The sequence below is a fragment of the Passer domesticus genome, chromosome 1, assembly GCF_036417665.1.
Source record: "Passer domesticus isolate bPasDom1 chromosome 1, bPasDom1.hap1, whole genome shotgun sequence".
Classification (NCBI taxonomy): domain Eukaryota; kingdom Metazoa; phylum Chordata; class Aves; order Passeriformes; family Passeridae; genus Passer; species Passer domesticus.
The window spans coordinates 160,538,358-160,561,925 of record NC_087474.1 but is presented as its reverse complement, the minus strand read 5'-3'; the positions used below and the strand labels follow the sequence as shown (position 1 = coordinate 160,561,925).

The following is a 23,568-nucleotide window of genomic DNA, read 5'->3' as shown; positions in this document are numbered from 1 at the left end:
TTCTGGCTCTCTCCAACATCCTGCTCCAAGCCCCCCATATCCAACCTGGATTTCAACATTTCCAGGGATGGGGCAGCCACAGCTTCTCTGGGAATTCCATCCCAGCCCCTCCCCATCCTCCCAGGAAAGAATTATTTCCCAATATCCCATCTAACCCTGCCCTCTGGCAGTGGAAGCCCTCTACCCCATTGTGCTAAAACTGTGTGATACAAGATTTCCTATGTTCCTCCTTTTGAATTTTCCAGTGGTTTTATTTGGTCATCATTTAATTTATGTATCTTCATTTGCATAAGATCAAATTTTCCTGCACATGGGACATAAATTCTCCAAGACCATGGATCGCTTTGTGTTATTGTAAAAGAAAATATACAGACACTTTGTAAAACCTTTTACCTGGTTTTGTGGAACTCCTGAGCCGTCCTGGAAATCTTTTGATTCCTTGGTCATAAACCCTCCTGAAGGATTTGCTGTACTGGATTAAATCCTGATCCGGTGCATGGATCTTCTGGGAGCCAAGGGGAAAACTTTGGGAGGCATTACTGCAGTTGAGATTCAGGCTGGGGAGTCTGGCTGTTCACACTCCCAGTGGCATGTGCAGAATCCCTGGAGCTCCAGGGATTACGGCTTTATGGTTCGCACGTGGGATTTGCTGTGAGCTCCTGGTTCTTTTTATAGAGAGTCTATTCCGGGGGGATTTCGGAGAGGGAATTTCTGACCTTTGGACAAGAAGCCATCAAGCTGTGAACCAGCAGGAAATCCAAAGTGATTTAGCCTATGGTCCTTTTTAAAATCCAGCTGTTTCCTGGTTTAGGATGTTGTTTGTTGGGTGGTTGTTGTTGCCAGGGGTTGGAGCTGTGCTGAGGCAGGGTCTTGGTGCCCTTGCCTTGTGTCTTCATGGAATTTGGGAATGGTTTGGGTGGGAAGGGATCTTTCAAGACCGTCTCATTCCATCCCCTGCCTTGGGCAGGGACACCTTTCACTATCCCAGGTTGCTCCAAGCCCCATCCAGCCTGGCCTTGGACACTTCCCAGGAATGAGGCAGCCACAGCTTCTCTGCAAAACCTGTGCCTCACCACCCTCACAGAGAATTCCCTCCCAATATCCCATCTTACCCTGCCCTCTGGCAGTGGAAACCCATTCCCTCTTGTCCTCTCCCTCCATCCCTTGTCCCAAGTCCCTCTCCAGCTCTCCTGGAATCCCTTTAGGCACTGGAAGGTGCTCCAAGGTCTCCCTGGATCCTTCTCTTCTCCTGGCTGGACTTTTCCAGCTCTCCCAGCCTGGCTGCAAAGCAGAGAGGCTCCAGCCCTTGGAGCATGGTGATGGAATCACCACCCCTGGAAGTGTTGAAGAAACGTGGATGTGGCACATGGGGACATTGTTTAGCGGTGGATGTGGCAATGCTGAGTTGCCAGTTGGACTTGATGATCTTGGATGTATTTTCCAACTTCAAAAATTCCATTATGCTGGGTTTATCTTCCCTCCATCATCCCTTCTGGGTCAGGGGGCGTGAACCAGGCTCCCATGGGGCTTGTGAGATGTATGGAATTCTGCACGACTCATATCTGGAGGATTTTTTTTTTTTGAGGAGGAGGTGGATTGTAGCTGTTTCTCCCTCCAAAACATGTATTTGGTTTAATAACAAGCAAGAGCATGTGCCCTTTTCCCTGATACTACGGGAAAAACCCTGGAGCACTGTCAATAAAAAAAATTCCCTGATAGCTTCAGAAAGGAAATGAAAATTTATCAAATATTTGCCCCCCTGTCTGGAGCAGCTAGTCAGATGTGGAGGCTGGAAAAGGGAGATTTGTTGTTCTTTCCCTCTCCCACACTGACACCCCTGGGCAATCCCAAGTGTGTGACAAAGGGAATGCTCTGCTCACCTGTCACTCAGCCTTTGGAAAAGTTGGAATAGAATCCAGAGGGCTCCGGAGGTTTGGAGTCACCGGAAAAGATTGAAGGAAAGTGATTTGGGTTGAAAGAGGCCTCAAAGATCATCTCATTCCAGCTGTCTTCTGTGGGTAGGGGACACCTTCCATGAATCCAGGTTGCTCCAAGCCCAATCCAACCTGGCCTTGGCCAGATGCTGTTTCCTTCAGGCTGTGCTGTTGGAGAGGCACATGCTCCAACATGGGATGGCACATGCTCCAGAATGATGCTCAGAGATGCAGGAGTAGAAACCTGAATGTAAGCACTGGATCAGGGAGTAGAGATGGGATTATGGACATTTTGGGTAAAAGAGCTTTTGCTTTTCACCAAAAATGGATTTTTTTTGTTTTTTTGTTCCCTTCTTTGTTAGTGACCTTGGATGTAGCAAAGTTGGTTGGGATCAGGTGACTTGGAGGTCTGAGCTTTCCTTATTATGATGTTGTTGACCTCGGGAGCTGAGGGGCCACCAATGCCAAAGCTTTCTTCATTTCCCTTTCCTAAAAAAGGTGATGCGGGCTCATCTTTGTGCCTTTATGCTTCAAAACCATGGCTGAAAGGAATCATGGAATGTCCTGAGTTGGAAGGGACCCACACAGGTCATCCAGTCTAAGTTCTGGTCCTGCACAGGACACCCCATGAATTCCACCTGAAGGACCTTGAATCAAAATTATTCCCAAGTCTTCTGGTGTAGTGCTTACTTGGGATTTTCTAAGGAGGATTGGCTCTCCTGAGCCATCCAGGTAGCCAGTGGGAATTTCCTTCTTGTAATCCTGTTTTCCACATCATAAATTTCAGTGACCCTGGTCCCCATGTGGATTTGATCCAAGAGAAAGTCTTGGCATTGTGTTTCCATGATTTAAGCTCTCTCTCACTTAACCCCATCCTGAACAGGATGTTTTTTTAGGATCAGACCTATGAGAAAATTCCATCTCTGGTGTAGGAATGGTGGTTTTGGGTCATCTAGTCCCGTTTAAGCCCTAGTGGTCAATTCCTTAAGTTCTGCCCATGGAATAGGATGGTGGGTAGGGTTTGGGTGCCTCTTGGTGCCATCCAACCCCATGCTGAGCATGGAATGCCGTTGGATTCTTTCTCCTCCAGCACAGCTGAAGCCGTGGTCTTTGGGGAGGTGGGAGAAGTGGATGAGTGCCAAACCCATCCAGCTGGATCACCCAAGTGGGCAATCCAAGGAAATCAACCACATGCCCTGATGCTCATGCACAGCTTAGGCTGTGAAATTCCTTATTTATAGGAACTTAACGGATCCTGTAACGGCTTCAAGCAGATGAGCACATTTCTTTAAAGCAACAGCAGTGTTCTTCCTCCTCGAGGGAGAAAGTTTTAACTGAAAGAGGGAAGATTTAGAGCAGAAATAAGGAAGGAATTCTTCCTTGGGAGGGTGGGGAGGCCCTGGCACAGATTGTCCAGAGAAGCTATGGCTACCCCATCCCTGGAAGTTTCCAGGCCAGGTTGGACATGGCTTGGAGCAATCTGGGATAGTAGAAGGTGTCCCTGCCCGTGGTAGGGCTTTGGAACTGGATGATCTTCAAGGTCTCTTCCCACCCAAACCATTCTGGGATTCTCTGAAGTTCCTTTGAAGGGAAAGAGTTGGGATAGAAACAGCGCTGAAAAGACCGCACACGTTTTCCTCTTCCTCCTTCCCATCCATCCCGAGCTTTGTCGAGCGATGGATAAAAAGGGGGGAAAAAAAACAACCAACCCACCCACAATAATCTATAGCAACTGTCAGCCAGCAAACTACTCCCATTTCATAGGGATAGGTTGGATGTCAGCGCGGGATCGATGGCTCTCGCGCCGTAATTATAAAAACTCGTGGGTTGTGTTGCTTGAGTGAGTTTGGGAAGAGTAGGGTCTCAATCTTCCCTCTAATGGGGCTTTGGCAGTCGGTGGCGCAGCGGCTTCGTCTTAGTCTGACAGTGTTGTCATTAAACACCAGGTAGCGTGGAACAACAGGGAACACGGCTCCGGAGCGGCCGGGAACACGCGGCTTTGACAGGAGTGATTTGTCATCGAGGAGCTGCCCAAACTCCTGAGCCTGGAATACGGGCGGCTGCTTAAAGTGACTTATTGCCCCTGTCGGCGGCTGCAGTTGTGATTTGATAATCGGTAAATGTTTGTCAAAGATGAATTCCCTCCCTGATGCAGTGCAGTGCTGGAAAAGCAAATGAAAAGCGGGGAAAAAGAACATATTGGATGGATTAAAGACTGGGGCAGGATAAGGGTGATGGAAACAACAGGTTTCCCTGTTAACTTGGCATCCATCCTTCAGTCTTAAGGTTTGAGATACTGAGATAGGGACTCACTGTCAACATGGGTGCTGGGGGACTGGGTGTGCTGCAAAATTGGCTCCATTTCAGGAAAAAATTTGTCATGGAAAGGGTTGTTAAGCATTGGAAGGGGCTGCCCAGGGAGCTGGTGGAGTCCCCGTCGCTAGAGGTGATCAAGGAATAGCTGGATGTGGCACTCAAGGCTCTGGTCTGGATGACAAGGTGAGGATCGATCAGAGATTGGACTCAATGATTTTGAAGCTCTTTCCCAGCCTTAATGATTCTGTGATTGTAAGGAGTGGGGTTTTTTTCCAGATTTCAAAGATCCTGGAGCTGTGCTTGGTCTTGAGGGACTGTAGACTGATGTGGGGCAATGATTCTTCTTTTCCTAAGCACATGGAATCATGAAATGGTTTGAGTTGGAAGAGACCCTAAAGATCATCTCATTCCAACCCCACCTTCCATGGTTAGGGAACCATTGTGGTCTGTCTGACTTCAGCTCCGTTCTCTTCTGTCTGGGAGGGTTCAAGAGTGGTTTTTTGCTAAGGAAAACAACGTCCCGGTTCTTTATTTCCATGGATTTGATGCTTTTCTGGCTTTTTGGCATATAGTTCTCTCGGCAAACCTGTGTGCACCTACTCAATGGTTACAACTTGTAGTTGAATCCTTTTGTTTCTCATAGGGATGGATTTTGAGCCTGTCCATCGTCTGCTTTATATCAAAGTTTAGAAAGGAGAATTAAAAGGAACTTAATGAACCTTCTGTCTGCAAAGTTTTCCTCCCATCTCCCTGAGTTTATCCAAGTTCCTCTGCTGAATGCCAGAGTCAGGTCAGGTTCTTTTTAAGTGGATGCTTAGAAAGCTGAAAGCTGGCCTTCTGTTGGATAAGTGGCTTTGAGGGTGGGGAATACCTAAGAGATTCAAATTTTTCCTTGTTAAATTTAAATAAAATAAAATATAAAAAAAAAGAAGTCAATCCTAAAGCATGAATGCAAATGGAATTCCAGCCCGCCGAGCGCTCCCGAGGCAGAGCCACCTCTCCCCGTGTCACGGTGAGGCGTGAACACGAGATCCCTGAACCCATTTGATTATAGCCGGGGTTTTTCTGGTGTCTGAAGTGCTGGAAACGATCAAGAGCAGGAAAAGTGGAGTGATTTATTAGACTCATAAAAATTCATACTTTGTTATTCCAGTTGTCTTCCATCTGCAGCTTGTTAGAACGAGCACCCCTGGCAGCTCCCGCCGCGAGGCCGGGGGGAGGAGGGCATTTATCAGCTTTCCTCCTGCCATCCCGCTCTCATTTAGAGGAATGGATCCAGCTCCTGGAAACACATTAATAATCATTCACCAAGGGAAGGGGGGAAGGAAAACCCACCACCCTCTTTTGTTATAATAATAAGGGTTGTGTTTGAACAAGGGCCGATGCTCCAGAGACCCATTCAGGCTCTTTAACACGGGCTGGAGCTGGGAAAATGGTGTTCAGAGCCTTCAGTGTGACCTCCTCTTGCCAATCCTGGTGGATAATGTGGACTCTCCTCATCCTTGGAAGGCTCTTCTGCTGCTGTGACATTTGGAAGGGTTATCCTGGGGATTTTTGGCAGTGGGGATGAGGATGTGACAGCTTGTGGGGTTACTGGGGTTACTGGTGATGTGTCCTCCTGTCCCCACCAAGACCTTATTGGACCCCTCTGTCTGCCTCTCTCTGTATTTTGGGATTGGAGGGAATAAACCAAGATATTTGCTGGTGTTTCTGTTGTAGTTGGAATAGTGGTGTTGGAATTGTAGGGCTGAGTCAAGGGCACAGTTCTTCCCATTATTTTCTAAGGCTTCCCAAATCACCTGGCTCTGGGGGCTGGCAGGGCTGAAGTGACTCAGATCCCTTTGGAAAATCATACGGATTTGGATAAACGTAGGATGGCTTCAATTGGGAAAGACCTCTGGGATCATCGAGTCCCAAAAGTTCCCCCAGCACTGCCAGGGCTGCCACTAATCCATGTTCCCAAATGCCACATCCACATATTTTTGAACACTTCCAGGGATGGTATTCCACAAATAATGGGAAGGGTCTGGAGCACCAGGAGCAGCTGAGGCTGCTGGAGGGGTTCAGCCTGGGGAAAAGGAGGCTCAGGGGGGGACCTTCTGGCTCTGCACAACTCCCTGACAGGAGGGTGCAGCCGGATGGGGGTCGGGGTCAAGGGAAAGGACAAGAGGAAATGACCTCAAGTTGTGCCAGGAGAGGTTTAGATTGGATATTGGAGAAAAAAAAAAATCATGGAAAAGTGGTCAGGTGTTGGCATATGCTCCCTTGGCCTTGGTGCAGTTACCATCCCTAGAAGAGTTCAAAAAATGGATGTGGCACCTGGGGACATGGTTTAGCAGTGGCATTGGTAGTACTGAACAGTTTGACTCAGTGGTCTTAGTGCTCTTTTCCAACCTAAACCATTCCATGATTCCGTGCTAGATGTTGTGTTATCCTGGGAACACCCAAACCCCAAAGACACCACATCCACTGAACCAGATCCACTAAAATCCATCCTGTGCAGCATCCCAGCTGCAGATTGAAATTGGGATTGCACCAGTGGGCTGGAGAGAGAGTACAGGTCCTCAGCCTTTTGGGAGGCTGATCCTGAGTGTCTTTTGCAGCAGCATTTTCCCAGGGAGTTTCTTGTAGTGCTGTGACTTTCACGTCTGCTGCTTTTCTTTCTGCTTCTCTCCTGTCACGCTTGCTGCCAGTGTTTCCTCGCTGTTGGATTTCTCCTGGCTGTGCCATCCCCAGCTTTTCCAGATGCTCTTCTCCTCGCTCCCCTTCTTTCTTCTCAACAGCTCAGGCATCACTTTGTTCCCCCATGACATCTCCAAGCATCATGGGGCTTTCCTAAACATTTGGATTTTTGAAAGGCTCTAATAAGGTCTGCCTGGAACCTTCCCTTCTCCAAGCTGGACATTCCCAGCTCTCCCAGCTGTCCCCAGAGAGGCTCCAACCCTTGGAGCATCTCCATGGCCTCCTGGACCTTCTCCAGCAGCTCCACATCCATATCCATCCACTCCAAAGCTGGATGTAGAATTCCGGATGGGGTCTCACCTGAGTGGACCAGAGGGGCAGAATCCCCTCCCTTTCCTGCTGCTGGAATTTTTGTCTTTAGGTTGGGTGATATTTTTCCACTCTGTAGTTCCTGGAAACAAAAGTTCTGTATTTTTCACTTAAACCCAGGAATTTTGGATGCAGACCCAGACCCACGGAATTTATTTGAGCAGGATATGTGGATTTGCCCAGAGAGGTTGTGAATCCTCATCCCTGGAACTGTCCAAAGCCAGGCTGGACAAGGCTTGGAGCAACCTGTTCTAGTGGAAGGTGTCCCTGCCCATGGTGAGAGTTGTGGAATAAGGTGGTCTTAAAGGCCCCTTCCAAGCCAAACAATTCCATGAATTTAATACTTTGCCTGATAAAATGAATGTTTCCTTACAGTTCATCTCCAACTGCCAGCACCCAACACAGCCTCGCTCCTGGTGGATTCCGTGAACTTCCTCTTTTCCTGTGGTCCAATTGACTTAACAGAATTAGCCAAGCAGATTTGGTATTAATTTCCCAAATATTCCCAGCTGAAAGCAGCTGCCATGCTAAGCAAATTTTCCAATGGGTTTGGAGCCCTCTAAAATGTTTCAGCTCCAAATCCTGCCCTTCTTCCGTCCTCTCAAAATGTGACAACCGGAGCAGCTGTCGTGCTCCGGGTCCCAGGTAAAGCAGTTTGGATCAATTGGATTTATTTCCTATTAAGCAGCAGTTCATGATCATAAAGCATCGTTTACACGCTGGCATAAAGGGCCGTCGCTCTTGAAAGAGCTCGGAACTGAATGAGTGTGAAAATTAAATTCCCCTCTTAAACCCAAGGATGGTCCTTTTGGAAGCTGATTCCAGTCGCAACATAATTAACCTCTTGCTGTGCCATTCTGTGGGAACATATTGAACCTGCTCCGGGATAATCATCCCTAATACTGGTGTCTGCTTTCACACTGAATTCCTAACAGCATTACAGTAATCCCAAAGCTTTTGTTGACTCCAGGGACTTTGCCAAGTTGGCAGCCAGGACAAAAGGTGTTGGAGCCGCGTGGCTCGGGGGTGATGCCATCCAGGTGTGGTGGGATGGGAAACACCAGATCCATTTGCTTTTGAGTGGAAGAGCTGTAGTGGAACTTTATTCAGGTTTCCCATGGATTTATCCCTGTTGAAGGTCATTTCCATATGTTTGGAGCAACCTGGTCTGGTGGAAGGTGTCCCAGCCCATGGCAGAGGGTTGGAACTTGATGGTGTTAAAGGTCTCTTCCAACCCAAACCATTCCATGATTCTTGTTTTAGCCCAACTTCCCCCTGTTTTTCTCAGTTTTTCCCTCCATTGCTCTTCCCTTCCCATCCAAGCTTTTCTCATCCAGGGAAGCAAGTGGTGTTGGGGATAATCCCCAGGAGGTTTGGGTGTATTTCCACCTCTGCACCCAATGATGAGCTGAAGTCTGAGACTGGAGAAGAGAAAGATTCAGGGAGACCTTTGAGCCCCTTCCAGTGCCTGAAGGAGCTCCAGGAGTTTGATGCAATTCTAGGTTGGTTGGTGGCAGCTCAAGCTTGTGTGGGGGCAAAAAAAATAAATGTTAATTATGTATTCAGCAAATTCCCAGCTTAGTTATTCCATGAAGTTGGAGTGGAGGAGAGCCAGAGAGGGACTTTGGACAAGCGAATGGACTGACAGGACAAGAGGGAATAGTTTCCCACTGCCAGAAGGCAGAGACAGATGGGATATTGGGAAGGAATTCTTCCCTGTGAGGGTGGTGAGGGGCTGGAATGGAATTCCCAGAGAAGCTGTGGCTGCCCCTGGATCCCTGGAAGTGTCCAAGGCCAGGCTGAGTGGGGCTTGGAGCAATCTGCGCTCTTGGTTGATGTGAAGGGCAGTGATTGGGATTCCCAGTCCCTGTAATCTGTTGTAGCAGCGGGAGTGAGGCCGATCCATCCTGGCCATCAGAGCTTCCCATGGTGCTTCTGCTGTTGAGGTTGCTCCTGGCTGCAAACTCCTCTGCTACCCCCAAATTTGCCCTTGGACCTTCTTACTAAAATCCTGAAAAGCTCCTCCACTACCTTCCCTTCATCCACTAGGTGGGAGACAGTGCAGAAGGATCAGATCCATTAGGAAATGGTCTTGAAGGGATTTTACAAGAATCAGATGTGGGGGCCTCATTCCATGCCTCGACATTGGTCATCCCAAAATCCACATCATAGAAGCCAGCAGCAAATTGTTTTTAGTCAGGGATGCCTTTTCCCACGGAAAAGAGGGAGGTTGGATCCCATACCATCACAGAACATCAGTGTATGATGGTCCTGCTGCAGCCTAGGATGTCTTTGGTTGAGTGTCTTCTTCGTTCAGGGAGAAGGAATCTCCATTGGCAGAGATTTTCTGTTCTTTTTGGAGCTGCTTTGGGTTCCAAGTGGGAGTTTTCTGCTCCCTATCAGGAGCTGGGACATGTTGGTGGCTCCTTCACTTACGCCCTAATAGTCCATAACCCTTTTATTTTTTTCCCTCACACCTGTTTAGAAAGAGCAATTAGGTTTTTTCAGAGGGTTTTGGTGTCTGCTTTTCTTTTTCCCTTGGGGTAGTTCTGCTGCATCCCTTTAATCTCTGAGGTTTTCCCCGCTGCTGGGGACAATCCTGGCTGTGTATCCAAGGTTCAGCTTCTGCTCCCCAATTTGCATTCGTCCCTGCTCCCGTCTCGCTTCCAAGTGCTGAAAGATCAATGTACCTGTCACTCACTGCTTCCCGTCTCGCCTCCGATCGGGATTAATGGCACAGCTCGGCGCTGAGCCCCGATGGAGGCACACGGGAGGGGTTGTGGTGGCCAAGGATTGACAATGGGTGACCTTGTGGCGCCCAGGTCATGACTTAATTTAGTTCTTTTCCCCATTTCTGTGCCCGTACAGGAAGCTTTTCTATCCCATATCCTGTTCCTAACGCAGCAGTAATCTCTTGGATTTGGGAATCTGCCCTCCTGAAGTTCCTGTTGCTTATTTAACTTCCTTTTTCCCATCAGTATCTGAACAGGATTTACTCCACTGTTATTGTGGTTTCCCTAATCCGTCCTGAGCATCATCATCTTCCTCTTGCCTCATGGATTTAGAATCACAGAGTCATGGAATAGTCATTAAGGTTGGAAAAGAGCTCTGAGATCATCAAGTCCAAGTGTTAACTCAGCACTTCCAAGGCCACCACTAAACTCTGTCCATAACTGCCACATCAGCACGGCTTTTTGGGACATGTTCCACTAGACCAGGTTGCTCCAAGTCCCATCCAATCCATGGATGGGGCAAGCACAATTTATCTGGGTAATCTGTACCAGGGCCTCCCCACCCTCCCATGGAAGAATTCCTTCCCAATATTCCATCTAACCCTGCCCTCTGGCAGTGGAAAGCCATTCCCCCTTGTCTTGCCACTCCGGGACCATGTCCAAAGTACTTTCCCATCTTTCTTTTAAGCCTCCTTTAAAAAAAGGTTTCTCCAGACCCTTCTCCAGGTGAAGTATTCCAGGAGCAAACTCTTTTTATTCCCTCTCTGTTTCAACTTCCCTGGGGGGGCCAATTCCTGTTATTTCTCTCAGGAAAATAAGAGAAGAAATAAGGGTCCTTGCATCCAACCCCTTTCCTAAGGGATGTGTGTGCTGGTGGCTCCTGGATCCTACCTGCTTGAAGCACCCTGGTAAGAGATTTTGGTAACAAATTCCCCATCTCACGGTCAGCACTGGACAGGAGGAAACAGCTTTAAGTTGTACCAGTGGAAGTTTTGTTTGGATATTAGGAAAAATTTCTTCACTGGAGGGATGCTTGGGCTGCCCAGGGAAGTGGTGGAATGATCATTCCTTGAGGGATTTAAAAGCCCGCGTGGATGTGGCACTTGGGGACGTGGTTTAGTGGTGGCCTTGGCAGCACTGGGTTGATGACCTTAGCGGTCTTTTCCAACCTTAACAATTCTACATTTAGAGTTTACGCCAGGATTTTTTTTTTCCTGGGAACAGGAGGCGCGAGCGGCGCCCGCGGGATTCGCAGCTCCGCAGAAAGCCCCGAGCTCAGCAGCGCGCGGCCCTGGCTGATAAATGATGCTCATATCCCATTCGAATATGATGCAAGCAGTTTTTTTGTAGTTTGTCTTCCATGGCGGTAGTAAAGTTTTTAATTAGGAAAGCTAATGAGATCGATTAGTCATTAGAAGTGACCTCTGGATCGCGGCGAGGAGTGGGGATGTGTGCGCCGGGCTGATAACGGGGGACGCTGGGGTATTGTTTGTAATAAAAGCGTGAAGTGTTTGATTTGAGTGAAATGTGCCACGGGGAATACATCACGCGGAGAGGAAAAAATTACAACCCTGGGAGCCTGTAATGAAGGGAATTAAACCAACATCCTGTCTAAATAACATGATTATCTACACAAAACCCCTCAGCTAGCAAGTAATAATAGAAAACTGAGCTCTTCGGAGAGGCTCTTTGAGGAGGTGGTTAATGCCGGAGTCGCGCATCAGGCACTTTCCAAGGAGCAGCTTCGGAATGAATACACCATCCAATTACCTCTGGGAATAGAGTTTACCAGGTGCCAGCCTGTTTTGGGGAAGGAGGAGGAGGAGGGGGATGCCTGCAATAATTTGGGATCTCTCTTTCTTGTCAGGCAGGAGTTTGATGCAATTCTGGGTTGATTGGTGGCAGCTCAAGCTTGTGTGGGGGCAAAAAAATGTTAATTATGTATTCAGCAAATTCCCAGCTTAGTTATTCTGTGAAGTTGGAGTGGAGGAGGGAAAGGGGCAACTTGTGTTGTTGCTGGCTGGGAAGGATGTAGGATTGTGGCTCTCATCCCTTCCCTGGTGGGGTTGGAAGTGCTTTGGATATGTGGTTGGTGCTGTATCCATGCAAGGTTGGGTGTGTCCACATGTTCTGGGTGACAAAAGTGACACAAGGCAGATTTAGATGGGATTCTAGGGAGCAATTCTTCCCTGCAAGTGTGGTGAGGCCCTGGCAGATGTTACCCAGAGAAGCTGTGGCTGCTCCATCCCTGGATGTGTCCAAGACCAGGTTGGACAGGGTTTGGAGCAGTCTGGGATGGTGGAAGATGTCCCTGCCCATGGCAGGGGGTTGAACTGGATGGTCTTTAAGGTCCCTTCCAACCCAAACCATTCCATGAGTCCATGATTTCAGGACAGTCCCACCATCACCATAGCTGGGATTTCATTGCGTGTGTGGTGTTGGTCCCTGCAGGGGTTAGCACCTCTGTTCTTTCGTTGTCCCCATTTTCCTGTCCTAAATACAGTCCCCTGAAGGAAAAAACTCCAAGTGTGCTGGTGCTTGGGAGCAATTTTATTTGTAATTAGAGCTTCAACTTAGCAAAGGCTTTAAAAGCCCACGCAGAGGTTTGGTCACTGCACTGAAGAATTTGATCTGTTACAAAAAAAAAATCCTGAGGTAGGGAAGGAGCAGTGAGATCCCGTTTGCTTTCCATGTTCTTTCCTCTCTCCCTTCTTGCCTCACCTCTAAAGTGACCTCTGAAGTGCCTCACTTGTGAAGTGGCTGCAGTTCCTCTAAGTCATTGAATCATCAGATGGTTTCTACTGGAAGAGAACTTGGAAGATCCTTTAGTTCCATGATTTATCCCATGGGTTCAGGTTGCGGAACATTGCGAGCGTCATCTTTACCACAAAAAATTCCAGTGATTTTTCTGTCGTGGCAGAGCCTGGTTTTTGCCTTTTTCCATTACCAGGGGTTATAACTTTTTTTCTGAATTTCTGAATGGAAATTTTTTGTTGCCTGATCCCTTCCAAAGCCAACACAAGTCATCAACGTGTTGGGAATGCTCAAGAAGGAAAATATTCCCTATATGAAACTGTAAAGCTGTGAATTGGTGTTGCCACTGTTGCAGGGCAATGGGGGAGCTGTTCTCTCCTTTCTAGGGAACGGCGTCAGCTCTAAAATGTATTTCCCTGTTTTTCCTAGTCTACATGGGAATCCACCTTATTCTCTCTTCGCTCACAGAGATAAACATGGGGATGGGCCAAACGTTTTCTGTGGAAATAATGCTCCCACTTTTCCCCTCCCAACCTCTCCCATAATTTTAATGAGAGGATCTCCAAGAAAAACAGCCAGCCCTTTAAATCAGTTATAAAACCCAGAGACCGAGGCTCAGCATGGAGTGTCAGCTTTAATTATCTGGGCAGTTACAGCTGTATGTTATAAAAGTCGGGCAATTAGGTGCATTCCTGAAAGCTTGGGGAAAAAAAAAAAAGGGCTCGTGGAGGAAAACCACAGTCCACAGTCAAACATAGAACTGTTAATTGCACAAAACATTCTACGGAATAACCCGGGATGTAGATCATCCTGCAACGTAGAGAATCCGGGAATGGGTAAGGTTGGAAGGGAGCTTAAAGCTCATCCAGTTCCCTGTGCATGGAAAGGACCTTCCATTATCCCAGGTTGCTCCAAGTCTTGTCCAACCTGGACTTCAACACTTCTGGGGATTAAAAGTATTATGAAACTGCCAAGGATTAAAGGCATAAATTTATTTCCGGTGTGGATGTTGGGATCAAGGTGTTATTGGTGAATCCATGATTCCCGTAGTAGTGTTTTGCTGATGGGCTGGTGATCCAGTCCTAAGCACATCAAGACCTTTCTGTTACCCTGAAACTTCATCCCTTTTTTCAGGTACTAAAATGTTGGATGTAGGACTTAAGTTGGATGTGGGACCAATGACAATTGAACTTGATGATCTTTTCCAACCTTAAAAATTCTGTGATTCTGTGAGAATGTCAGTGAGATCCCTCCTGTGCCCATCCACTCCTGAATTTCAGGCCTGTTTTTCCATGTTTTTTCTCCTAGGATCCAACTTCCACTTCGTAAGGAGCCCCCCAGCCAACAAGGTGATCAAGACACGCTACAGGATTGTGAAGAAGAACGTGGTGTCTCCAGCCTTATCATCCTTCACCAGCCCCATTCCCACCTGGAAAACCAGGCGCCTCATGACATCCAGGTAATTCTGCCATCCCTGGAATGCAGCTGCTTGGGAGGTAGGAGCCACGGGAACTCCCACGTTGGCTCCATGCTTTTCTGTTGCATCTTCACTGTTTAATTTCTCTCTTTGTTTGGTCTACTCTGAGTTTATTGATTTAAAGTGTAAAATCATATTAGGAATTATGTTATCCTGAGCTGGTGCCAACAGCTTATGCCTTTGGCTTCCTATGTATTCCCTCTTGGAATTAATTGTTTCCATGGAGCAGTTAAATAAGCTGAAAAGAGGATAAATAAACCTGTGGATGTTGGTGATGAAGAAGAGCATGTTGAATGCTCCAGACTTCCATTGGGATGTAGGTGCTGTCCCAAACTGGTTTTATTTCCAATTATCTGGATGGGTGAAACATCCAGAAATATTTTGGTGCTAAAGTTGCCGTAACCTTGTGTTGGAATATTCCTAAATCCATAGAGGTGGAGATGTCTCCAGGGAGTGTCTCAGAGGCCAAGACAAGACCTGGAGCTTGTGTAAAGCAGGAAGGTTGTTAAAATAATTGATTTTTTAGAACAAGGTGCGATTAGAAGCGATGGATTTGGTGAAAATACAGATTTTGGCTGTTTTTAGGTCAGGAATGGCTTGTCCTCCCACTGAAATGCCAGGAGTCATGGGCAGTATTTTGGGCAAAGAGAGTCTGTTCTGCTCTTCTCTGGCTTTGTTCTTCCTGCTCCAGGTGTTTTCCTCCAAAAGTTATTCCCCATCATTGCCCTGAGGATTGGTGGCTTTTATGGTAGAGCTGTGGAGGCACAAAAATCATGGTGATTGTTTTTAAAGCCTGACTTTGCCTGATATTTCCCTTTAAAAGCGAATTTCCAAATTGATATCTGAAATGAGGGTTGGTTTTGGAAGAGTTCAGGGTGATGAAGCAAAGTATGGGATAGACAGAGAGATTGGTAAAAAAGGTTGGGTCAATTATTCTGTGTATTTTCCATGCTCTTGGTTGAGAAACTCCTCAGCTCCTGTACTCTCCATGTCTCAAAGTGCTTCTTCCAGTGTGGAAACTGGGATCCTTTTGGGCTCATGGTCAACCTTACCTGCACCACCTCCTCCTTTGTCTTCACATTCTGCTTTTGCCTGTGATATTTTCCTACCTGGGCATCGTCCCTGAGATCCACAGGTTTTGTTCTGGAATGCCACCTCCATTTGTACATCCTTGGGACCAAATTCCTGCATTTCCCTTTCCAGAAACAAACTGTGTAATTTTTTGCCTGCTCCATCATCCTGCAATTTCATGGAATCACAGAATCATTTGAGTTGGGAGGGACCTTTAAGATCATCAGGTTTCAACCTTCTGCCGTGGGCAGGGACACCTTCCACTACCCCAGGTTGCTCCAACCTGGCCTTGGACGTTTCTAGGAATGAGGCAGCCACAGTTTCTCTGGGAAACCTGTGCCAGGGCCTTACCACCCTGGAAGTGCCCAGGGCCAGGTTGGATGGGGCTTGGAGCAACCTGGGATAATGGAAAGTGTCTCTGACCATGGCAGAAGGTTGAAACAAGATGATCTTGAAGGTCCCTCCCAACTCAAATGATTCTGTGACTTTGAGCCTTAATTAATAGAAAACAACTCATCCTCCAGCTGTTGGTTTCAGCGTCTTCCCTCACCTTTTTACTCCAGATCTGGATGGTTGAGGGATGGAGGATCCATGCTGAGAATCAAGGCAGGGATAAGCTTTGGGCATGGAATTCAGAGCAGGAATGTCGGGGGTCTGTGTGGTGGCTCTTGCTCAACCCAGTGGTGATTTTGCAAGGAACGACCTCGTTCTGCTGTGATTGGCTGAGAGCTCCCACTTGTAGGATCATTTTCTCTGTATTAATCTCCGACTTCATTAAATTGGTGTAGTTTAGATCTTACAGCTGCTTCAGACAAATCTTGATAAAATGCCATCAGCAAATTAAAACAATTATGTTTTAAAGAAGCCATAAATCTCCATCTCCCAATTACCTTCGTTGGGGGTGATCAATCATCCGGCCTGTCTGCAGGAAGCACATGGCAAATGCTTCTCCTGGAGTTTTTACAGGATTTTTTGCTCCATCGTTCCTCTCTTGGATCTGCCACAAGCAAGATGCCAGGATCTGCTTTTTTCCTGATTTTCTTTGCTCTTCCCAAAACAAGGAGAAGCTCTGGTGATGGTGGGACACCTCTTTAGTCACCTCAGTTTTATTTTGCATATGGAGTACTCAATTATTTTTAATATTTCTATTTTTCATTTTAATAATTATGTTTTTATAATAATTTGATATTTTTCATATCCTCATCCCATTAAGCCAACAGTGGGATATCAACTCGTGGTGCTGCCCTCCAGTGCTACTCCCAAGCTTGTTCCCAGCTGGCACTAAGGAGCAATTTCTTCCATGAAGTTCAGGTTTTTGGGTATCTGGATGTAATGTGCCAGGGTTTTATTTTGCTGGGATATCCAGGATGTTACCCTTTTTGCCAATAAATCCTCAAATCACCAGACTAAGATGAAGAGGGATGTGGCTTTGGGAAATGAGTGACAGGGAGAGTTGCTGGAGGTACCTGATGTTGATCCCTCGGGAATGAATTCCATCCTCCCCTTCTTGCTGGGTTGCATAAAACTGGGCCCTGCTGCTGACTTTTTTTCGAGGCGATAGGTGGGAGTATATTTTAAATTAATTTTACTCCACTTTTTGTAATATTTTTGTTTTAAATAGATTTATAAGCAACTCGGGGCCTATTTCTCCAAATTTATGAAGATAATTTTCACTCTCTTGATAAGGTGAAATTTACACCTGCTATTTCCATATTAATTCACATTGCTAAGTGGATCTAATTTTCTTCCGTTCTTCTATCTGGTGAGTGTGGCCTTTCCTAATGCAATTTCCCCCTCACTAAATCACTGTGATCGGGAGTCATGATCGAGTTAAATTAACTTAAATTAATTTACTTAATAAGAGCTCCAGATCATTGTGAATGAGGTTAAGATTTATTGATTCTCCTTTTCACTCCTCCCCCTTATCTCCCGCGGCTTTGCTGGGAGCGCTGCTCACAAGGGCTGTGATTTGCTGGCCTTAAATTTCAGTTGCTCCTGGTGACATTGAGGTTGATCATCTCTTAAAAATCCTCTCTCCTCACAGCCTCCCTCTGCTGGGAAAGGGATGAGGGATTTGCCATAGAGGAGTTGGGATGGATGAAGTGTGGTGCTGCGATTTGAGAGTGATGCTTCTCCTGCTTCCAACCTCTTTCCATGGTCCACGTGGATGTGGCCACCCAAAAAAAATGGGATGTCCACATGCCACAGACCTTGCACAGAGGCAGCAGAAGACTTCTGGGGTTGATGATCAGAGGGATGGAGCATCTTTCCTACAAGGAAATGCTGAGAGAATTGGGATTGTTCAGCCTGGAGAAGAGAAGCTTCAGGGTGACCTCAATGCAGCCTTCCAGTCTCTGAAGGGGCTGACGGGAAAGATGGAGAGGGAATTTTTGCAAGGAGTGACAGGACATGGGGGAATGGCTTCCCACTGAAAATAAGTAGTGTTAGATTGGATATCAGGAAGAAGTTCTTCCTTGTGAGGGTGGTGAGGCCCTAGCACAGGTTTCCCAGAGAAGCTGTATCCCCAGGGAAGTGGTCCCAAAAGCTTTCAGAGCTCAAGGAGCATTTGGACACTCTCAGGCACAGGGTGAGATTTTTGAGGTGTCCTCTGCAGGACCAGGAGTTGGACTAGATGATCCTTGTGTGTCCCTTCCAACTCAGAATATTCTAGGATTCTATAAAATCCTTCAGAAGACTCCAGTCTCTCTCTCTCTGGAGGGCCAGAACCACTTTTAAGACACATTTTTGGGAGCAGAGAGCCCTTTGAGTTGAGCTTATAGACCCTCAGTGGGGGAATGAAACACTGACCCACTTTGAAGAGTTTTCTTCTCAAATCCTGCTGCAAGTGTGCAAAACAAAAGTCACCTGTCTGCAAATAATGAGTTGTGTCTGGCACTGCTGGGGAAACTCTGATATTTCTTCCTGAAAACTTTGCGGCGCCTCTTGAGGGAGAATCCTACCCCTCCAGCACTATAAATAAGTAAAGAACAAGATAATCCAACATTTGTCAGAGAAATGCCAGCTCAGGAGAAAGGAACTTGTCAGCTGAGGATTTGCTCGTGTAGTTTAGTTTAGTTTTCTTTTTTTCTTTTATTTTCATCTCTTTTGTTCTGTTCCGTGGCCTGGAGCGTGTTGAACAGATTAAGATGGAAACAGTTGTCACCATCCCTGGGGGTGTTCAGGAAATGACTGGATGTGGCACTCAGTGCTCTGGTCTGGTTGACAAGGCAGTGATTGGTCAAAGTTTGGACTTGATGGTCTTTTCCAGCCTAAAACATTCTGTGATATGGTGATTACAAGGATTTCTTCCCCAGGTTTCAAAGATCTGAAGCCTTTAGGGATTCAAGGTGAAAGATAAAGAGGGCGATGCAGGTTTTGAAATGGGGTTCAGCCACATTGGTGGGTGCAAGGACCACTTCCCTGGGAAAGGGGAGATACAGCTGAGCATCCAAGAGGAGGAGGAACCACCATCCCTTCCATTTATCCTCTGCAGGAGTGTTGGGATATTGTGTTCCAGGTCACTTGGACACACCAACCTCCTTGTCCCATCCCTTCCTTTCCTTCACAGTGGGTGGTTTTGGGTTTCCAATTTCCTTCTGCTCCCTTAACAACATCTTTTAGATGCTGATTGCCAACTGGCTGATCCAACTCATGATCCAGTTCAGGGAATCATGGAATGCTTTGGCTTAGAAGGGACCTTGGAAGAGCATCTGGTCCAACCCCCCTGCCATGGGCAGGGATGCCTTCCACTGGACCAGGTTTTTCCAATCCCTATCCACATTTCCATGGGATAGGACCATTTCATGCAGCCCTGTCATCCATTCTCAGGGAAGCCTTCCTGATTTTCCTTTCCATTTTTTCAGCATTCCTTGAGTGCTGTTACAAGTTTCCCTGTGGAAGTGATTTCACTGCCTTGAGACAACAGGATCTTGTGGCAGGGAAGGGCACTTGGCTTTCCTGTTATTTTCCATGTTATTCTGTAGTGGGTGGACCCACAGGTGCCAGTCCTGGTGTGCAGTTACTGTGTAATTAACCCTTTCTCCCTAAATCTATGGGAATCTGGTAAGAATGGGAATCTTAGATACGGAATAGAGTCCCGTGTTTCCCATTGGATGCATTCCAGTTCCTGTGACTCATTCCCACAAAACAGTGTGGTTGATTTGACATGGATGAAATGAATGCTAAAACTCAATATATCCCCTCTCTTTTGGGGAGGAGAATGTATCCTTGGGAATTCTGGGGAAGCCTTCTCATCCTTTCCTTCTTCCTCTTGTTGTGTTGAAGATTGGGGCAATCAGGGTCTGCATCGAGTCATCCACCATAATCCCACTGATGGACAGTAATGGGTTAAACCAGACTAAATTCATCACTTCTGAGCTTTTCAGTTACACTCTGAGGGTCCCTAAGAAGTCCATCCATTCAGGAAAGGGGATGGGGTCACCCAACATCTATGACTCCTCTGGGAGCTTTTGGGAAGCTCTTGGGATACTTCGGTTGCTCGTTGTACAACCCAGCATTGGGTTGGTGTGGTGGTGAGACCCTGGCACAAGCTGCCCAGGGAAATTTTGTCTACCCCATCCCTGGAAGTATTCCAGGTCAGGCTGGACGGGGCTTGGAGCAACCTGGGACAGTGGAAGGTGTCCCTGTCCATGTCTGGAACTCGATGGTTTTTAATGCCAGTTTCAACCCAAATTATTCTGGGATTCTTTGTTCACGGTCCTGGAAGGTCAGCAGTTGGAGCTGAGAGCAGAGAGCAGAGTGTGGGGCTGTAATTCACAGTGGATGGAGCAAATCCACATTTCTGCGATTCTGGGGCGTCATCTCAAAAGTTGCAGAGAAAACAGGGAAAACTGTTAACGTCGGCTTCCACGGCGGAAAATTGCCGAGCGCTCCGACGGGAGAGGCTTTAATCGACGTTCCCATATATTGTGAGCAGACAGGGATGGGCATTTTAAAGATCTCAGCAAATGCTGTCTTTTCTCCTTGATCCATTTATTTTTTCCACCAGTCTATACCTTCTAGGGTCCAAGAGGTGGGATCCCAACCTCCCAAAATCAGTTTGGAACACAAACTGGTCAGATGTTTTGAGCCAGATGCTGCTTGAAGTAGTGCAAGTGGTTCAGTCTCCCAGTTTTGGGGGCTTTCAAGCACAGCTTTTTATGTTGTTTATTTAATTGGGATGATGCTCCAGTGGGATTTTACCTCTGGCTGCCGATTGCTCTGGGATATTCCCGCACGGAGGCGAGGGAATCGTGAGCAGAGGGCAGAGGTTGGGACACCGGGAGTTAATTTCCTTTTATCAAGATGATAAAATCCCCCCTCTGCCTTCCCGGCTTTTGCCGCGTTAATCTGCGAACGGAGTCGGAATGTGACGAATGGCCTTAAAGTTCCTGTCAATTTTTTTCTTCCCAAATTCATTTGACATGAAAGTGAGAAGTAAACAGAAAGCCTGTGGTTAAGCAGATAACTTGGAAAGCCTTTTCCATCACATTTAAAAACGGCCGTGTCATGGATTCTGCGAATTGGCGGCTCCTATTTTGTTTGATTTTATTTTGTCTGTGTGGTAAATTTTCTTTTAATAATCCCGACGTGGTTTGACGAGGTTTTAGGCCTCGGATTTTTTTTTGAAGGGATGTTAAACCATTCTCCAAAATGACATCTCATTAAAGCGAAATTCATCTGCTGGGATTGGAGCTGTTACAAGCAGGAGGGAACAGTAACTCCCCTTTGGAAATCCATATTTTTTGTTTCTATAGGAAATACTTTTAATCCCTTTAATGAGGCTGGGATGAGATGCACAGCCCGGATTGTTTCGGAGCAGCCCTGACATCTGGCCCAGCATAATCCAGTTTCTGTTCCGGACTGGTTTAGAGGCTTTAAAAAACAATGGCACCTCTTTGGGGCAAAGCTGGGGATTAATCCTCCCTGTTCTTGGTGTTCCCCTCCTTCCCGAGAGAGGGACACTGGGGAAAAGTCACTCCTCTCTACTGTCTTCCTTTGCTTTTTATTTCTTATTTCTGTTTCTTCTTACCCATTTTTATTTTATTTTTTCTCTTTCCCTTTTTCTTGTTATTTTATTTTTCTTCTTCCTTTCCCCCTTTTCCTTTTCTTGTTTTCCTTTTTAAAATGGTTTTGCCTTTGCTATCTTTTTTCTCTTCCCTTTTTCTAGATTCCCCCCCTTTTACTTTTCATCTTTTTTCTTTTTCCTTTTTTTCTCTCTTCTTCCTTTCTCACCTTTTTGCCTTTGTTCTCTTTTCCTTTTTCCCCCTTTCCTTTTCTCTTTTTTCCTTTTTCCCCCTTTTCCCTTTTTTCTTTACTCCTTTTATCTCCTACCTTCCTTTTCATGTTTTTCTATTTGTTTTGGATTTTTTTCTCCTTTGCTTTATTTCTTTTTTCTTTTCCCTATTTCTTCTTTCCTTTTTTTCTTTTTTCCAATTCTATCCTTTTCCTTTTTCTCCTTTTTTGCTTTTCATCTTTCTTCTTTTATTTTTCTTTTTCATTATTCTTTTGCCTTTTCCCTGTTTTTTCATTTCCCTTTTTCCCTTATTTCCCTCTTTTAACTTCTTCCTTTTTCTTTTTACTTTTCCCATTTTATCTCCTTCTTTTGTTTTCTTTTTTCCCTTTTCTTCTTGTTTTTATTTTTCCTTTTTTTCCCCTTCTTCTTTTTCCCCTTCCTCCCTTTTTCCCTTTTCCCCTTTCCTCCTTTTTTTTCCTTTCTCTTTCTCCTTTTCCCATTTTCCCCTTTTCTCATTTTTCCCATTTTCCCCTTTCCTCCTTTTCTTTTTCCTTTCTCTTTCTCCTTTTCCATTTTCCCTTTTTCTCATTTTCCCCTTTTTATAATTTTCCCCTTTTTCTCATTTTCCTTTTTTTCTCATTTTTCCCGTTTCCCTTTTTTGCTTTTCCTTTAGAGTGTAATTTCCTTCATCCCCTTTAAATATTTTTCATATTTTCCTTAGTTTCTTTTTTCTCCTTTTATTTTTCCCTTCTTCCTCCACTTTTCTTTTTTTTTTCATCCTCTTTTTTCCCTCTTTTTTTCCCCTCTTTTTTTTTCCCCCTTGTCCTTCTCCCAAACTGGTTGCTTTCCTACCTGGCAAACTCAGCAGCAAATCCAAGTTGTGCTGCTTCCAGTGGGATTCAAGGACTCCACCACTCCTACTCCCTGCCCTGACTGCCCCCATCCTCCCAGTCTCCCCAGTCCTGTCCGGTTCCCAGGCAACCTGATGCAGGGAGGTTGGATTTTTCCTGCTTTTCCATGGATTCCAGCCTGCCAGCGCTGGGGGAAAGCGCTCCCATTCCCTCCTCCTGGGTCAGCCGCAGTAATCGAGCTCCACTTCGGAGGAAGTAATGAAACCAAAATAAAAGCGGGACTCAGGGGTTAATGGCCAGCTCTAAATGCACATGAACATCCTTAGGAATAATGGGATTTTCCTTTTTTAATTTTGGTTAATGGAGTCGTCGCGTTTCGAATGGATTCCATTAAAAAGAAAACTGCCACATCCGATCCCGGGGACAGTGAGGGGTTATTTACTCGGCAGGGTGTTGTGTGGATCCTGGATCAGCTCTTCCCTGGAGCCTGGAGCATTCTTGTTGGGAAGCCCAGCATTCTGTAACCTGGATCTTTTCTTCCTGGGAAATCTTGTAGCTTCATCCCATGCTGGAGCTGTGCTGGGTTTAATGATCTGGAAAGGCTTTTCCAACTCAATCCATTGACAGCCCCCAACATGGCGCCAGTTTCCTGCCCTGTGAGATGTTGGATTTGCTGCACCCTTTGGCATGAGATCACAAAATCCCAGGATCGTTTAGGTTGGAAAAGACCTCCAAGATCATCAAGTCCAACCTGAGACTGATCTCCACCTTGTCACCCAGACCAGAGCACTGAGTACCACTTCCAGCTGTTCCTGGGACACCTCCAGGGATGGTGATTCCACCACTTCCCTGGCAGCCCATTCCAATTTTACTCTTTTTTTTTTTGTGAAAAAATTCCTTCTAAGATTCCCAAGTAGGATGGAAATCATCTGGAAGTCCTCCAGTCCATAGCTTGGAAAACATAATTGGAGTGTCTTTCTTCTGCCTCGTTTCCCCCCATCCCAAACCAAATTTGATGGTGCAAAATCACTGTCACGTTCCTGACTGGAATCGGTGGCATCCTCAGTGGGATTTTCACCTGGGTCAGGACAGAGTTTCAAAATTGGTCTCCTGAGTGAGACATCTTCAGTTGTTGGGCTTCACAGAC

General features: G+C 46.3%; 2 protein-coding genes across 2 annotated transcripts in view; both read left to right on the top strand.

Annotated features, from left to right (window-relative positions):
• TOP1MT (DNA topoisomerase I mitochondrial) overlaps positions 1-23,568 on the top strand; it is a 350,131-nt gene that overhangs the window by 23,588 nt on the left and 302,975 nt on the right. The gene's annotated exons all lie outside the window — the stretch shown is intronic.
• ZC3H3 (zinc finger CCCH-type containing 3) overlaps positions 1-23,568 on the top strand; it is a 125,543-nt gene that overhangs the window by 35,661 nt on the left and 66,314 nt on the right. The window contains exon 4 of the mRNA XM_064399347.1: positions 14,096-14,246. Coding sequence (XP_064255417.1) covers positions 14,096-14,246 — 151 coding nt within the window. The remainder of the gene's footprint in view (positions 1-14,095; positions 14,247-23,568) is intronic.